The 19,086-nt window shown below is 43.0% G+C and overlaps 1 protein-coding gene across 1 annotated transcript in view; it reads right to left on the reverse strand.

The window, feature by feature from the left end:
* LOC109921851 (transducin-like enhancer protein 4) overlaps positions 1 to 18,621 on the reverse strand; it is a 104,868-nt gene extending 86,247 nt beyond the window's left edge. The window contains exons 1-2 of the mRNA XM_048613926.1: positions 17,946 to 18,621; positions 15,724 to 15,821 (exon numbers count right to left, since the gene is read on the reverse strand). Of these exons, the coding sequence (XP_048469883.1) occupies positions 15,724 to 15,821; positions 17,946 to 17,969 (122 nt within the window). The 5' untranslated portion in view covers positions 17,970 to 18,621. The remainder of the gene's footprint in view (positions 1 to 15,723; positions 15,822 to 17,945) is intronic.
* Positions 18,622 to 19,086: the final 465 nt, after the last annotated feature.

The following is a 19,086-nucleotide window of genomic DNA, read 5'->3' on the forward strand; positions in this document are numbered from 1 at the left end:
GATATTGAGGCAGACTTAGGTGGTGTTCAAGGAGCATCATCAAAATGGAGGGCGTGGTAGAAAGGTTAAAGCAGGAATTTAATTTTAGGTCCTAGGCAGCTGAAGGCACAGCTTTTGACTTGATTTATTGTTGTCACATGTACCTAAGTACAGTGAAAAGTTTTGTTTTGTAAGCAGTATAGACAGATCATAACAAACAAGGACATACAGATCATAGGGTGCTTAGACAGAGCAAGGCATACAAGGCTATGGCTGCACAAGAGGTTCACAATACCAAGGTCAACATGAGATTTGAAATTTGAGAGGACGGCCATTCACCTGAAGGTAGAGCAGTGAAAATTGGGAACATTTAAGAGGTTAAAATTGGAGGGCCACAGATATCGTGGAGCACAGAGTGGATGTTGATCTCGGGTTAGGGACTGTAAGAGAGATAGGGAGAGGTGATATGAAAACAAGGATACGACTTTCCAAATTGAGGAAGTGCCAGATGGAGAGCCAAACTGCATCAGCAAAAGCAGTGATGATGGGTAAAGTGGATTTAGTATGAGTTAGAATACAGGAAGCAGAGTTTTTGATGTCCTCAAGTTAAAGTGGCATAAAACATAAAAGCTGTGGATGCTGGAGATCTAAAACAAACACAGAAAATGCTGCAGAAATGCAGCAGGACTGGGAGCATCTTGGACAATGAAACAAAGTTAATGTTTCAAGTGCAATATGACTTGTCTTCAAAATCCAATTTGACACTTCTTCAGAATTTGGGTTTGAACTGTTTTTAACTGTTTCCTTCTGCACAGATCGTGCCAGACTTGCTGAGATTCTCCAGTATTTTCGCTTTGTACTTCAAATTATACTGAGGGTTGAAAATGGGAAGTCAGACAGCACATTAGAATAGTCAAATATAGGGGTAACAAAGAATTAGATGGAGCATTTGCAGTGGATGAGTGGAGGCAGATTTGGATACCAATGATATTACAAAGCCATATAAATACGTTGCAACAACAGCAGGTCAGAGGTTAGGAAACCCATAGTGAGTTACTCATCTCCTCACACCCCAAAGCCAATCCACCATCTACAAAGCACCTGTCCAGAGTGTGACAGAATACCTCCCACTTACCTAACACCATTCAGAATAAAGCAGCCCACTTGATTGGCACCACATCCACAAAACATTCACTCTTCTGGTGTCGATACTCAAGAGCAACAAAGTGTTACAAGATGCACTGCAGAAATTCACCAAGGATCCTTCATCACCTTCCAAATTCATGACCTCTACTATCTATGGAGCACAAGGGCAGCAGATTCAAAGAAACACCATCCAAACCACTCACCATCCAGACCTAAAAATATATCATCATTCCTTCAGTGTCACTGGGTCAAAATCCTGGAACTCCCTCCCATATGGCATTGTGCGTCTACCTACACCAAATATACTGCAGCAGCTCAAGGTGGCAGCTCACCACCACCCTCTCAAGGGCAGGTAGTGATGAGAACCAAATACTGGACCAGCAGCATTGCCCACACCCCATGAACGAATTGAAATAAAAGATGGCAGCAGGCAGTTTTAATAACGGGGTACATTTACGGTTGTAGGCTGTTCTCAGCATCATGTATGACATAGAAAGGTTACAAATAGCCAGGTTCTGCCTCAGACCAGTAGAGGTGGGATAGTTACATGTTTAAGCCACCCCCTTTTAAAAGGGATCAGGAGATTCTGAATTTCCACAATCAAGAAGTAGACTTAAAAAATGTGGGACTTGTGTAAAGGATTAGATGCAAACAAACAAAGCTAGCTCTGACCTACACAATCATTTACAATTTACTGTCAGCAGGCTCTGTGGCTAAACTCACTTAACCAAGTAATTCTAGATTTTACTGAAGTTTTCTTTAAAGGAATACATGTGAACAAAACCAGATGCCCAATAATGTAGCCCCACTTGCAGGCAATTTTTGAAATTCGGCTACCAATGCAACAATATTGGGTTAGGTGCAGGAAGGAAGATCGAGATCGTACCAAGCTTTTATATTAAACCCAGTCCTATGCGCTCTCAACATTTTATTACCTTTCTAATCACTGCTCCTTGGAACTTTTCTATCTCATTTCCAAGTAATCTACCTACACATTCCTTTAGTCCCTCACCAAGTTAACTCATTTTTTAAAACTTCAGTTGGCTGCCACATTTCCTACAGTGTAACAGGGAATATAGACTTCAAAAGTATGTCTTTTGGCTGTTAAGCACTTTGGAAACTACAGGCAGTTGGCCAAAGGTTGTTTGCTGCTTCCATGTTCTTTCTAATTTGTTCTTCTCCTAGGGCCTGAAAAAAATGGACAATGCCTCGCCCTCCTTTTTTCCTATGACCTTTCAAAACTCAAGCATGGGCACGATTTAACTTGTACTTCATGACTTACTCAGTCTTCCATCACACTCTTTTCAATTTTGATGAAAGAGAAGTGCAGTCTCCTGGAGTTCGTGCAATGGGGCATGATGGCTCAGTGGTTCGTACTGCTGCCTCACAGCGCCGGGGATCCGGGTTCGATTCCAGCCTCAGGTGACTGTCTGTATGGAGTTTGCACATTCTCCCCGTGTCGGCTTGGGTTTCCTCCCACAGTCCAAAGGTGTGCAGGTTAGGTGAATTGGCCATGCTAAATTGCCCATAGGGAGGTGTAGATTAGGTGGGTTATAGGGGGAGGAGTCTGGGTGGGATGCTCGGAGGTTCAGTGTGGACTTGTTGGGCCGAAGGGGCTGTTTCCACGCTGTGGGGATTCTATGACTCATAGTACCTCTCGGGAGACAGGGAGATTCAATTTCCTGTTTTCCAACTCAAACGTAAAGGCTTGCCTGAACCCAATAAAAAAAGAGAGAGAAATAGCTGAAGGTGCTGGTTATATGTTGGTAGGGCAGCCAGAGTTTCTTTGGGTGCTACCAGACCTGTGATTCTTCCCTCCACACCGTCCGAGCTCATTTTGCCCAGGCAACTCTTGCCATCCGTGAACAAGAAGAGTATGTTCGATCCCCAAATTATTGGGGAAATGTGCTGTCTGTCGGAAAGATTCCACTTCCCACAGGATAGCACCTGCCTAATGGGCAAGAAAGTACCACACGGCCTCATCGCCTGCAAGTGAATCTATACGACCAGTCGGTTTCTCAATAATAAAATCATAGTGAGATAACTTCTAGATGGCTGGCTAGAATTAATCATTAATGTTATTCTTGCTTCATCATTTGACTCTCAAGAATGAAAAGACAAATTTAATGTACCTAGGTTCTTTCCCCCTAGAAATTCACATTTTTAATACTTTAAATGATAAATATCAGGACTAATAACAGAAGCATTGATTCTATTTTAGCTACAAAAATGATTCAAGGCATGCAGAAGTCACCAATAGCTTCTTAACTTTTAAGAAGTTTTGCATTCTGCCAAATGTATCTTTTTAAAAAAAAAACCCTGGCAATTGTTTCCGTCCTTTAAATACACTCCCAGACAAAGCCATTCATTTCCAGCTGAGATATTATTGGAGGAGGTCAGAGCTCTCCAATACCTCCGAGTCATTGAGTGGATTTATGACCACAGAGACACCAAGGTCTGATCCTTTCCCACAAAGAGGAAAGGATAAACTACAGGGTGAGTCATGCCAAGATGTTGTCAGTAGTGCACATCTCAACAATTGGTTCACAAGCAGCCCTGGCAGAAATAAAGGTCCCTGTCTACTATTTTGGCCACAATAGAGGATGTAGCATGGCCAGTGGAGAAGACGGGGGATAGAAATGGGAGGGCTCCCAGAAAACGATAAGAAGAGAAAATGACAAAGAACTCTCTGTCACCTCAAACTGCTAAGTTGGAAAGTGTAGCACATAATTCAGCAGTAAGATTTGAAGACCCCCAAGTTTGATTGCATGCAGAGTTACGGGGCATGCAGCAGCCTCAGATAAATGAGTAGGCAGTGGGGTTTGCCATTTCTGATTGCCAGCTGGTGACTGTTAGGAGGTGGGCATGATCACACTATGCCCCTTTCACAGGTGAAGAGCAAATGTTTGACTTGTTGTACTTTTCAGGAAAGACGAATGTTTTGGAGAAAGGAAGAACAAGAGGAGAATCAGAAGAAAGGGACAACAGAAGAGATGGAAATTTGATCGAAAGAATATGGTGTGTCTGTCATCACTTTTAGAAACAAACACATTTACATCGAAATCATTTGGAAACCAGGCACACACACTGAAATACAGACCACAACTTTTAAGGAACAGGTACCTTTAAAGTAAAAGCCAAAAGAACTGTGGATGCTGTAAATCAGGAACAAAAACAGAAGTTGCTAGAAAAGCTCAGCAGGTCTGGCAACATCTGTGAAGAAAAAATATCGGAGTTAACGTTTCGAGTCCGGTGACCCTTCCTCAGAATCTTTGAAAAGTTTGCAGTAACCTGGGTGTTTAGCCCATGGTCAGACAACATAATTCTACTGCTCTGTAAAAATGCACCCCACCCCCCACCACCTCAAAAACCTGAGTTGGGAGCTAATTAGCCCTTCTTAATTGCATTCGCTGGCATTCCTTCAGTAGGCTGGACTGCTGAGCATTCACTGGCAATGCTTCGTAAAGAGCAAAGCTGTTAACACAGGGGCATATGTCACTTCCTGCTGCTTGAGATTAAAGCAGAAAACATCTGCTGGAGCAAATGCTCAGCATCTTTAGTTCTGACTCTCATACTTGGCTTTTTATTACACTGCCAGATCAGTGCAATTTTAATCCTATTTTTCAAGGCAAGTTTATTACACTTTGAAAATAAACTTAATTAGGTCCATTGGACAAGATGGTGCAGTCTCGCACACACAGACACGCCTTCCTCCTGATCATTGGACTAGCTCATAAATAACCTGTCAACACACAGAATGCTTTCAGAATGCATGGCACCACTTATTTCCGTTTCAACTGAACATGAAACTTTAATGTCCCCTTGCACACTATATTCTCAGTTCCCTTTCTAACTCACACACGCACACACAGGCTTATTGCAAACATACACTGATCAGATTGAGCCAAGTTGGGAAGTAACATGTAGGTTAGCTGGCACCAGTGCTGATACATTACATCCAGTTTGCCTTCTGTACGATTCCTCCCCTCCTCTAGAGAGTCTGGTTGGGGAACAATCAGGCAGGCACAGGCTGTCCTTTGAGAATTTACCCAAGTGCCCATCATGGTGTGGGTCTTCCAGTCAGGTTCCATCTTGCCTCCCCCTAAAGCCATACTTTTCTGGCAATACTCATCACCTACCAATCAGGACTGGAAGCCTGTGACCATTTTCCATTGACAACAAAAGACACACAAGACCATCTGCAAGTGGCCTTGCCAGGATAAGTACAAATAGGGGCAACTCTATGTGCAAGGTTTACTGCTCATTGAGCACAGGGTTGGGGATGGAGGTGCCTTGTATCATTCTGTTTAAGAGTGTGGCCTAGCCACCAAATGTTTGACAGGCTATTTGCCATCAAAGCTGAACTCAATTTATGCCCTGGCTTGGGATAACAGCCAGCACCTGCTCATCGAGTTACTATTGAGAGAGAACCCCTGCTGAGTAAAAAGAAACACAGTCAGCAGACAGGTAACACAAACACACACACACACACACACACACACACACACACACGTTACCCCACCCACCCCCTCTCCTGACACATTGGATGTTAAATAAACAAAGAAATACGAGACAGTATGCTCCCGTTAGTGTGAAGGGCCAGGCCGGCGGGCGTAGGGAACACTGGATGAGTAGAGAAATTGAGGTTCTCGTCAAGAAAAAGAAGGATGCATATATCAGGCATAGACAGCTGGGGTCGAGTGAATTCCTAGAGGAGCACAAGGGCAGTAGGAGTATATGGAAGAGGGAAATCAGGAGGGCAAAATGGGGACATGAGATAGCTTTGGCAAATAGGGTTAAGGAGAATCCAAGAGATTCTATCAGTACATTAAGGGCAAAACTAGGGAGAGATAGGGCCGCTTAAAGATCAACAAGGTCATCTATGTGTGGAACCGTAGGAGATGGGTGGGATACTAAACGAATATTTTGCATCAGTATTTACTGTAGAGAAGGACATGGACGCTAGGGAATTTAGGGAAATAAATTGTGATGTCTTGAAAAGAGGAGGTGCTGGAGGTCTTAAAACACAAAAGGTAGGTAAACCATCAGGGTGTGATCAGGCATTTCCCAGCACTTCGTGGGAAGCTAGGGAAGAGCTTGCTGAGATATTTGCATCATCAACTGTAGCTGACGTGCTGGAAAACTGGTGATTGGCTAAAGTGGGGCCATTATACAAGAAAGGCTGGAAGGAAAGGCCACGGAACTATAGATCAGTCAGCCTTACGTCAGTGGTGGGTTAAGTTGTTACAGGGGTTTCTGAGGGACAGAATTTGTACGCATTTGGTAAAGGCAAGGACAAATTAGGCATAAAAAAAACAAAGTTGCTGGAAAAGCTCAGCAGGTCTGGCAGCATCTGGGAAAGAATAAAACAGAGTTAACGTTTCGGGTCCAGTGACCCTTCCTCAGAATGGGCATAAATTAGGCATCGTCAACATGGCTTTGTGCATGGAAAATCGTGTCTCACTAACTTGGTTGAGCTTTTTTTGAAGGGGTAACAAAAAAGATTGAAGGAGGCAGAGTGGTAGACATTGTCTATATGGACTTCAGCAAAGTGCTCAGCAAGGTTCCACATGGTAGACAGGTTAGGAAGGGTAGATCACATGGGAGCCAACCAAATTCATCCAAAATTGGTTTGAAGGTAGGAGACAGAGGGTGGTGGTAGAAGGTTGTTTTTCAGACTGAAGGCAAACCAGGGCAGGACTTATACAGTTAATGGTAGGGGAGTGTTGCTGAACAAAGAGACCTAGGGGTGCAGGTGCATAGTTCCTTGAAAGTGGAGTCGCAGGTAGACAGGATAGTGAAGGTGGCGATGGGCACACTTGCCTTCATTGATCAGAACACTGAGTATAGGAGTTGGGACATCATGTTGCAGCTGTATAGGACATTGGTGGGGCCACTTTTAGAATACTGCGTACAATTCTGGTCACCCTTCTATAGATAGGACATCGTTAAACTTGAAAAGGGTGCAGAAAAGATTGACAAGGATGTTGCCAGGGTGAGACGGTTTGAATTATAGGGAGAAGCTGAATAGCCTGGGGCTTTTTTCCCCCCAGGAGTGTTGGAGGCTGAGGGGCAACTTTATAGAGGTTTATAAAATCATGAGGGGCATGGATAGGGTAAAGAACCACAGTCTTTTTTCTAGAGTGGGGATGTCCAAAACAAGAGGACATTGGTTTAAGGAGAGAGGGGAAAGATTGAAAAAGGACCCAAGGGTTAATGTTTTCAAGCAGAGGGTGGTGCGTGTGTTGAACTAGTTGCCAGAGGAAGTGGTGGAGGCTGGTACAATTACAACATTTTAAAAGGCACCAGGATGGGTACATGAATAAGAAGGGTTTAGAGGAATATGGGCCAAATGGGTCTAGCTTAATTTAGGACATCTAGTTAGGCACGGACAAGTTGGACCAAAGAATCTGTTTCCATGCTGGATGTCTCAATGACTCTATGAATGTGCTAAAAACAGTTATTTTGAGTACCTGAATTACAAGATCGAGCACAGTGCAGCAGAATCTTTCATGTAGGCTTCACTTAGTTGACATCACATTTATCTACTATACCAAATGTCACACTTTAAGACAGTCTTCTGACTCCCTGTGAGCAATGGAAGGTCTTCTAGCAATGTCACAATTGTCTTGTACTTCCTGTTTGACAGACCAACACCCCAAGTTGAATTTGGCAGCCAAGAAAGGAAACAAAAAGATTTTGAGATCTACGAGGGCTTTACCACAAATGAATAATTTAACAGAGATACCAGTTTCCACTTTTCCCTTCTGGATCCTTTTTCCAACAAAAGCCAACAGCCCAGAGAGGAAGAACCCAGCTCTTAAATACTAATGTCTAAATGGATATTGCCTACTCTCAATCCATGCTGGAGTGTTCAGTTTTACCCTTAAAGGGATCGTGCATTTCTAACATTGGTAATGTAACACGATGCTTGGCAGAGATGTATGTTTCAGGAATAGTTAGTTGAGGGAGCAAGGAACAGAAGGCTAATATGGTAGGATGAGATCTGCAGGATGGGAGGAGATACAAGTGGAACATACACACAACATATGCCAGCTGGACAAAATTCTCTGTTTCTGTCCTTTAAATTCGCCAAGTTCAGTTTACAGAATTTCTGTGGTCAACTTTTATTAGGGAATCTGAAAATAAGACTCCACATAAGATGCACAACACTGCTAAACTTGGCTAAAATGTATATCCTCTAGCATGCCACAAGAAAGACCATAAGAGATCGTAAGAAATTTTTTAGTACAACAGAAATTTGCATTTATACAACATGATTAACTATAATTCAAGTAAAAATTAACACGAAGCCAAAGAAGAATCTGTGATCCAATGCTTGGACAACATTTTATAGATTTCAGATTATAGATATACATTTTACATATGTGAACATACAAATTGGAGTAGGCCATTCAGTCTCTTGAACCTCCTCTGCTATTCCACAGAATCCCTATAGTGTGGAAACAGGCCATTCGGCCCAACAAGTCCACATCAACTCTCTGAACAGCATCCCACCCAAAGCCATCCCCCTACCCTATCCCTGTAACCCTGCATTTCGCACAGCTAACACACCTAATCTACATATCCCTGAACATGATGGGTAATTTAGCATGGTCAATCCACACTAGCCTGCACTTTATGGACTGTGTGAGGAAACCCACACAGACACAAGGAGAATGTGCAAACTCCACACGGTCACCCAAGGGTGGAACCGAACCTGGGTCCCTGGTGCTGAGAGGCAGCAGCGCTAACCACTGAGCTACCATGCTGCCCATTCAATCAGTTTAGCCACAATTTTATCATATTTGCACTCCCCTTGATGACTTCTTGTCCCCTCTGCTTATCAAGAGCCTATTTATCTCAGCTTTAAAAATATTCAAGGCCTTTGCTCCTACCACTTTTTGCGGAAGGGAGTTTGAAAGATTGAGGAAGAAAAACAATTCTGAACTCTGTCTTAAGTTCTAGATTCTCCCAAAAGAGGAAACATTCCCTCTGTATCCACTATATCGAGACTCTGAAGGCGTATGTTCCAATGAAGTTGCCTCTTCAGTGAGGGGAGGTAAATCCAGTATTAGTTGCCCAACCATTAAAAAGGTACAAAACAAAAGAAAAATGTTTGCCAAACCTACTGTTTACAAGTCAAATTAGATCGTCTGGTAGCATTTCCAGTCACCCGCAAAGAATAAAAGGAAGCAGAATGAAGGTTGGGAACTGTGATTTGTTAACTGCCATTTCAGAAATGGCTAGAATTGGACACATTTATTGTCATTTAGATAATCGTATTTCATTTATCAATTGACTAGCGTTATTTGACCCTCAAAAGTCAGCATAAGGGGAGAGACAGGGGTTTGGATTTCACCTTGCCACCAAGGATCTACTCAGGACTGCCTGGCCTTACTGTGGACTTTGACTTATTTGATTGAAAGCCCCACAAGAGGACAACATGGCAAATATTACAACAGTCCGCAGCTCCTCAAGTTGATGCACTGTCACTCTGTGTGCCACACAAAGGTGTTGATCCAGGTTCAAACCATCCTCCAGCCATTCACCCAGTGCTCTACAAAGCTACGGCCTTACTAGATTGGAATAAAGCAAATTCTATTTCTAGTCAATGGGAATTTAAAAAAAAAAAAGTATTTTCTGCAATTCATTCACTTTTCACTAAAAAAAAAAGAAATCTTGGCTTCTGAATAAAGGATTTACCTAGTCTTATCATCGGGGTCATTGGGTTATGATGGCTGAATAAGTCAGAGTTCTGTTTTTTCAAATTACACAGCATTCCAGGAATTTTTTTTTGGCTGACATTTACCTGTTTCTCGCTGAAAACTGCAAAACAGCAACTGATAATCTAAAAGAATATTCTGTTTATCCATATGTAGAAAGAATCATTTAAAACCTGTTTGAAGTGTTCTTGTTCCACCATCAGAAAGCAAGAGCCCAGTCAAGCGTTGCAAGTCAGTCTGGGTACAGAAATTTGCAGTTGGCATTGCAGGCTTACACTGACAGAATGGGACAGCCCACTGTTTACAGCTTCATATCAGTGCCACCATCAATTGGGAATCAACCTTCAAAAAGTGTAAAACAAAAGGGCTCTGCAGTTAAACTAGTAGCAGCCTCTTGAAGAGTACAGGGCATCAGCCAGCTACACCAGCTCCCAAAACATTGCCCCAAAAGTAAACTCTGTGCAGAAGCTGGAAAGATCTCAAACAAACGTTGTTTTAGCCTGATCTTGATAACTCCTGTCTATAATTCCGCGCATCTTCTCCTGCAGACTCTGAAGCTGCTCATCTCTTGTAGCTCTATCTACTATGTTTACTGTCACTATCACTTGCTCTTGCTATTTCTAATAATCCTCTCTTTTACTCTGCAGACCTTTCTCTGATCTAAACTCCCTCCTACCCAGCTGTAATCATTAGAGGTGGCCAAACAACTGTTTTGTGGTAGTGGAACACCTCTCAAGCACTTGTACTTCTATCAGGTCAAAACCTACCTGCATATGCTTATGTCCTGGCACAAGAGTCACACTTTGTCCTGTATCTTGAACGACTAACCCACCCCTGGAATCCTGCTGGCCTTCATTACGTTTTGGTTCAGGGGTTACAGTTACAATCTCTGGGCTCGGGGTCATGGTGACATTTTCGCTCATATTGTTGATATTGGTAACACATGTCAACTTTGGAGAGTCCTTACACCCTATGTAAGGTGGACTGCCATGCAGCCTGCTTAAACCATTCACTAACCATTTCAATTCTTCCCCTTTCAGGCTCATACCAACATTAAATCCATAATGACACATGGGGATACAGTTTGTGGGTAATAAATACTCTGGACACAAAGCATATTGCCAGTCCCCTTTGTCCACACACACACACACACACACACACAACACTGGACTTTGTCCTAATAATCAAGCCTGAATTTGGGAATCTGTAATACTGCTTGGGGTCCATATTAATCAATTGGTTTTCTTTCATATTTCAGTTCTCTGCTGGCTGTGGCAACTGCACATCACCTATTCCTGTTCCTTACTGCCATAAAACACATTTCCATCACCATCGCTCCCAGGGTCATGCCCTACTCGTGACTTACAATTTAATTTTCCCGTTACAATGTCATACATGCAATCACACTTCCATTCCTCTGGTTCTGTTGCTTTCAGAGTCCATGAATAATTCCCAAAGTGGATGATGGCGGTGAACACCAGACTGTAAAGAACAGGAATCCAACACAACTTGCTGTAAGGGTTAACGATCGTGTTTAGGCTTCGTATAACTTCAATTGGGACCAGTGCTTCCACTTGCACCCCCCCTCCCTTTAATATCTACAACAGCACATATCTCATCTGTAATAATCACCTTGTAGGGTCTGACCCATCGTGGTCACAGTGTCACATGTTCCGGTAATATTTTCATCCGGACCTGATCTCCTAGGTTAGGAACACCAGCTCAGATGTTTCTGTGCTTCCTTTCCCAGTCTGATTCTCTGTCCGTCTGCAATTTCCCCCCTCAGCTCACGCAGCTGCTTTGCCAGTTCTTTCACAAATTGTTTAACCTTATCTTTACCATCGCACAGTGGTCCTCCCACTACCACACTCTCTGGCAGCTGCATAGCCCGCCCGATCACTAATTCAAAAGGGGGGCTAACCCCATTCCTTTTGCTGGGGTTGACCTCAGTTTCATTAGGATGACAGGGTGTACTCTAACCCACCCCTGCCCTGTCTCTGTCGGGGTCTTAGTCAGGCGAGCTTTCAGTGTCCAGTTCATTTGTTCTACCTGAACTTTGGGGCTTGTATGGGACATGGAATCTCTGTTCAATACCTAACAGGGTACATACTTAATTACTTTCCATGTAAAATGTGTCCCTTTTTCAGAATCTGCAGGAGAATGCTTCCACCCACACAGCAAATCTCAGATGAAGTGGCCATGTTAAATTACCCACAGTGTCCAGGGACATGCAGGCTCAGTCGGTTGACCATGGTAAATGTGGAGTTACAGCCACAAGGTGGGGTGAGTTGCTCTTCGGAGGGTCAGTGTAGACTCGAATGGGCCGAATGACCTGCTTCCATGATGTAGGGATTCTATACAGATTTCCCACTCTTGTTGAGTTTCTCTTTCAGTCACAGTGCCAGAGCCACACGTTGGTACTAGCATTATGCAAACAAGATGCATCTTTTCCATTGTTCACCCCCATATAAAATGGCTGCACATTTGCAACTGAAAAGCAAAGCCTGAACTCTTTTCCTTCATAATAAGGTCTGAAAACCAGTCACAAAACCACAACTGGGTATATAAAAAAAAATTCAGTAGTGAACTGGTTAAAACTATTTTGCATACGTTTATGGCAGCCACAAATAGCTGTAAATAAATAACAGATAATGGATGCTTGTCAGAGAATTATAACACAGTAATCCAATCAAGGAGTTTCAGATCAACCATGAAAACAGAGCTTGGAGTGTTTTGCACAGAACCATAACTGGACTTTCTCGGTGTATTGGCTTGAATGCATGACTGGGAAACTTGGGAGAGACCAGAGGTATCAGGGTTACTGTTTTGGAGTGGAAGAGGTCCTGGGAAAGATTTAACAGATATGTTCAAAATTATGATTTTTTTTGATAGAGTAAGGATGTTGAAACCATTTCCACTGGCAGGAGATCAAGAACCAAAGGTCAGAGGTTTGGCAAAAGAACCAGAGAGGAAATGAAGAGGAATTTGGTGATGCCATAAAGTGTTCTCTTCTGTAATGCACTGCCTGAAATAGTGCTGGAAGCAGTTTCAAAAGTTAACTTTTAAAAAGAAATTGGTTACATGCTCGAAAAAATGTAAAACCTTCATGGTTTGACAAAACAACAGGGTACTGAGATGAATTGAATAATTCTAAGAGTCAACACAGTCATGATGGTTTAAATGGCCTCCTTTCATAATTCCAAAGGCACTTAAGGCATTACACCTCCTGCGCATACTTCTGATTGTGTTTCAAATGGCTTCCAATCTAAGTGGCAATCCTATAACCACCCGTAATTCATCCCAGAAGACTGACGCTCAGAATCCTGCCTCTAAATTCAACAAGGCGGAGTCCAGAATTGTATTTCAAGGTGTTTTTCTTCACAGTTTAGTTTCAACAGATGTAATAACCAACATTTCACATACCATTATTATATTTTGTTGAAATTCTTGCAATAAGTTAGGAGTATCATTGTAGCCAAGGTGGAGATCATTTAAATGTACACATGACATGTTGAAAAGGAAAGCTCTCATCTTGCAGTAATATAGCAGTTTACTACAGCTCAGAGATTTCAAAGCACTTCACTTTCAGTGACTGTACACAGGTGAAATCACCAGACAATTGCGCACACACACACACACACACAATGAAACAAATGGTTAGTTAGTATACTTCTCACAGTATCAGTTAAACAATGGTGGCCAGGAGGACACCTGCTTTTCAAATTGTATCTGGGATACAGATAACGCACTTTTTGAATTTCATCCCTAGCCATCTCTCCACCTCCCATTGAATCAGAGTCATTACTAGGGAGAAGACAGTGTTTTGGTCTATCAGTTCCACGTTGGCTTACAACAGCACTGAAATCAGTCCCAGCTCTATCCCTGTAGCCCTGCAAATTTAATACCTTCTGGCGCCCATCCAATTTGCTTTTGAAATCATTCATCATCTCTGCATCACCTATACGGATAGGCAGTGAAGTCCAGGTCATTGCCACTTTGTGCATAAAAATATTCTTCCTTAGGTCTCTGCAGCCTCCCTTAGCCTAAACCTTAAATCGGTGTCCCCACATGGCTCAGAGGGTGGACATGTAAGTCCATGCACCTCTACAAATGAGCTGCTAACTAATGCCAATGTTTCATGTTTACCAATGCCAAGAAATACCTTTCCTACAAACCCAACTTGTCAACCAAGCCTCCAGTCAACCTCTACCTCTTCATTTCTAACTTAGTACCTAGCTTCCAGTGCCCATTTGCAGATGTACCTTGGGATATTGTTTGAGCTCAAAGCTACATAAAAGAATTTGGTTATGCATATAAACCAATGAGAGGTGCGGCATGGTGGCTTAGTGGTTAGTACTGTTGCCTCACAGCACCAAGGACCTGGGTTCGATTCCACCCTCAGGCAACTGTCAGTGTGGAGTTTGCACATTCTCCCAGTATCTGCGTGGGTTTCCTCCGGGTGCTCCGGTTTCCTCCCACAGTCCAAAGATGTGCAGGCTAGGTGGATTGGCCATGCTAAATTGTCCGTAATGTTCAGAGATGTGCAGATTAGGTGGGTTATAGGGGTATGGGTCTGGGTGGGATGCTCCAAGAGTCAGTGTGGACTTGTTGGGCCGAAGGGCCTGTTTCCACACTGTAGGGATTCTATGAACTCTAAGTAGATAAGTCAAATAACTCCTCCAAAAGGACTGAGCCACCAAGAACTCAACATTGCTCAGTAAAGCATTGGAGAGTTAGACATCCTGGAAGATACTAGCTTTGGGAAGCTAAACATACAGTCTTGTAGGCTGTAAGCAATTGAACCAAACTACTGTATCTCATTTGTAATTTTTTTTCATCTTCAGTCACATTTTTCACTTTTTTTTAAGAAAACAAAAAAGACCTTTGCTGAAATGCGAGTGTTGCTGGCAATGCTGGTATTTGTTATCCACCACTAATTATATTGCCCCTGAACTAAATGGCTTATGAAATCATTTCAGGAGAGTAGTTATGCAAGAGTCAACCACATTGATACAAGACTGGAGACACAAGGCCTGACCACATAATGATAACTGATTTCCTTCCCAAAACAACATTAGTGAACCAGACTAGTCCTAACTATTGATGATGGTCATGGTCCGTCCTAAGACTGGTGTTATCACCAGTTGTCATAGTAGAGCTGGAACCAATGTCTCAAGAACATTAATCTCGGTTATTAGTCCAGTAACATCTCCCGTGTGCCACAGTCCTCCTACCTGACCATTAATGCAATAGTTGGGATTTTAAAGGACTAATGTCTCTCAAAATGTATCAGTAATTTTACTGCACAGAACTTAAATCCTACAACTCACCTGGGCTCTTTACCAGAGATTTGACTGGTTTTATCTTTCAAACTAAATTATCAGCATCTGGAACCTGGACTCTCAAAAGACTAGTTAAAATCTTTATTCAGAACCGTGGTTAGAAATATTGGGAAGTTGGTCAACAATTCAAATATTAGATAACAAGGTGTAGAGCTGGATAAACACAGCAGGCCAAGCAGCATCAGAGGAGGAGGAAAGCTGACGTTTTGGGCCTAGACCTTCTTCAGACCTAGCTCTACAGTCACTGATGCTGTATTTCCAACATTTTCTGTATCATTTTGTAGGCTTATGGTTGACAGATTGTTTTGTTTTGATCTCTGTGGGGATATTCCTATCACTGAAGGACCTGGCACGTTTCTGAATCAAAGGCAAATCCTTATTTTAAGGAGGCAAAATATGTTCAAACCAAGATCTTGATCCGTGACAAAAAAAATAACTTCCGGAATGAGAAACTTTGAACAGAACTACTTCAACCATTTTGGAGGAAAAGCAACTGCTTGTGCTACATCAATAGTTAATAATTGCTTTACCTGTGATACTGTGCCTGCAAGAATTGAAATTCCTCCTTGATGCGATCACATGTCTCCACCACTGTAAACTTAAATGGCTGTCCTGGTTGATGAGGGGCCTTTGAAAGAAAAATAAAGATTTGCATTTATATAGTGCCTTTCATAATCACCAGCTGTCTCTCAGCACACTGCAGTCAGTTAACTACCTCTTAAACGCGGTAGCTGCTGTCGCAATATAGAAAACATGGCAACCAATTTGTCCGAAGCAAACTCCTGCAAAACAGCACAGTGATCATCACCTCTTTTTGTTTGCAAGGGACAAACAAATTGCTGGAAAAGTTCGGCAGGTCTGGCAGCATCTGTGGAGAGAAATCAGAGTTAACATTTTGGTTCAAATAACCCTTCCTAAGACTGGACACGAAACGTTAACTCTGATTTCTCTGCACAGATGCTGCCAGACCTGCTGAGCTTTATCAGCAGTTTCTACATTTGTCTCTGATTTACAGCATCTGCAGTTCTTGGCATTTTTTTTTTGAAATGTCGATTGAGGGATAAGTATTACCCAGGACACTAAAGCTAATTCAATTGCTCTTCTTCAGCAAAGTAGTCACAACAGTGAAGGCAGATGGTGCCTCGGTCTAATTTCTCAACAAAAATACAGCACTGGCAGTTCAAATAGTGCAGTGATCCCTCAATATTGCATCGGAAACCTCTATCTTTATGCCCTCAAACTTTAGTGAGAGACTTGAACCGACAACCTCGTAGTTTCGAGGCAAGCATGCTACCAACTGAATAACAGTCACTCTGATTAAAGAGCATCTTTAAACATACCATGTAGCAACGATCTTGGCTTTAATGCCATAGTTCGCATAATTTCTCATTCTATTGTGATTAGTAAACACAGCATGGGTGCCTGTGTATGTTTGTGTGCGAGGGAGAGGCGTTGGGATAACAAACCTTCTTCACACCTCACAACCACTGATAAGATAAAAGGCTGTAGTTTATATAGCTACTTCTACAAAAGGTTCAGTTGAGCATTGAGCATTAACGAGGCAATTCGAGAGAACCTGGGAATGCATGAGGCCCTGACGTGGGGAGGGTGGAAGATAAGTCTCCCTCACCCCCTCCCACGCTCACGAGTTTTATTGTAATGACTCCATGCTAAATAGTGATGGCGAGTGGTGGGGTGGGTGAGTGAGGGAGAGCAGAGTTACCACGCAACTATTGTTTGTGCTTATTTAACACGATGAGAAAAAAAGTAAAAGATTTCTCTCCCTAAAAAAAAACTAAAATTTTCATTCAAGCCAACAAATTAATGCAATGTACTCTGTAACAATAGTTGAGGATCCAACTGGAGCGAATCTGTCTGCAATCTTTCTGAAGGTTTTATAGACAATGTTTTACGCAGCTAAGTCGAAATGGCTTTGATACTCCGTTCGGTTTTCTTCACTTAATGAGATGGTCATTGTGGACCATGTCGGGCTTCAGGTCCAGAGTCTAAACGGGGTCCAGTTTGCTCCTTAATGCACTTTGGAATAAACCGTTTTGCTGTCTTCCAAATCTCCCAGTGTTACACGTGTAACATTCCGCGCACGAAAAAGTTATTTTTCTGCGATATTTTGGTCACATCTGACAAGGCGATTAACTCGAGATAGAAACGGAAACGAACTAAACCTCTGCGGAAATGTCACTAACCAATGCCACCTGCTGGAATTTCGTGCATTTATAAACAAAATCAACCTCCTTCTCCCTCCTCCCCCCAGCCCCCATCAAAAAATAACATTTCGAGTTATTTCCACGATCATCAGCGCCGTCGTGCACTGCATCTGAATGTCTAGGGAGGGATTAGGAAATCCCAGCCCTCCCCCAATAATTAAACAGGTTCTGAAAAGACAGGTCCTCAGCAACAAAGCACAATTCTTCTTTCCATTATAAAGGGGAAATTAGCGCTGCTTTACTTCCAGATCCGTGCCATAAAACGCCACTCATTCAGATTTAAATGCTACAAACTTCCACGGACCAGGAAACGAAATATATACAATAGATCGGTTAGTCAGCTAATCAATTTCATTCTGCCTGGCTCTGTGATCCATATTAAGATTTATCGTTGACATTGACAAGATAGAAATTGACAAGAAATAGGCAGGCTAAGACCATCAGAGACCATAACACACCACCACATACATGTTTATTTCCCTCATTCGCTTAAGATTTGCGACGTTGTTGAGTAAACTGGTACTTACGGGATGCCTGCCTTGTGGATACATCCTTGGATGTTGTTCCTCTCCCCTCAATACTCTCCCACTGCTTCTTAAATTAAAATAAATTTCTCACACGCGCGCAGCGATGTCTCCGGTGACTTTCTGAAGAGTCGTGGGAAGAAATGAAATAAACGTCAGTGGTAATTTTTCAGATTCTAAACATCACCAAGACGGGAAACGGAACGTTTTTTCGGTTTTTCACCACAAAACCATCTCTTCGGCGAATACGATCTGGGATCACATCGCCCGAAACACACGCGCACAGAAGGTCAGCAAAGAAATCCTGAGGGGTGGCAGCTCCGGACGCAGTTCGGGAGGCTGGGGTAAATCCAGGACTGTACAAAGGAAAAACACGATGTTGTGATGTCCATGAAACAAGACAGACAGAGAGTCCACCACTGCCGAGCCCAACTTTAAAACAAAATGTCACAAAGTCCAAGCTGCTGCCGGGAGTTAAAGCGGTGCCTTTAGAAACCAGAAGCCATTGAAAGTGTCATGAAAGGAAAGAACAAAACCCTTCCACAGGAAAAAGTTCATGCTTCAGGAGGGATGATCTGATCAGGGATGATACTCCAAGAAGTGGCCCCGTTTCTTACTCAATAAAACACTGGCTTCACTGTTGCAAACCTCCCGTCGCTGCTCAGCTCTCTTTGCAACATCTTTGAGAATTCCCTCAATTGGATACATACTATCCGGACCCTCCAGCCAATCAGACACCATCTCTCCCACGTGGGGCCGTTAGGTCACCCAAGGCGGTCAGCCAATCAAACGCCAGGCTGTTTGCCGATTGGTCAGAGCCGGACGAGCCGCCGGGAGAAACGGCCGCGCATAGGGCGCCGGGAGTTGTAGTCATCTCGGCCGCCGGCACCCTTTCTCCAGCTGGGTGTGATGAACTACATGTCCCGGCAAGCCCTTGGAGGTGCCGGCATCTGCGCATGCGCTCTCCCGCGCGGCGGGGCCCAGTGTCAATCAAAGTAACGTGGGGCAGTTTCTGGGGCCCTGCCCACTGCCAGAGCGGATTAATTATAGTGTAGTAGGAACAGACATTCTGCGGCTGTCCTGTTCTGCCTCAAACAAATCATTGTGATTTGCATTAAAGAGGGAAAGAAAAAAATCGCGTTAA

Source organism: Rhincodon typus, chromosome 29 (genome assembly GCF_021869965.1).
Source record: "Rhincodon typus isolate 14 chromosome 29, sRhiTyp1.1, whole genome shotgun sequence".
Taxonomy (NCBI): Eukaryota; Metazoa; Chordata; class Chondrichthyes; order Orectolobiformes; family Rhincodontidae; genus Rhincodon; species Rhincodon typus.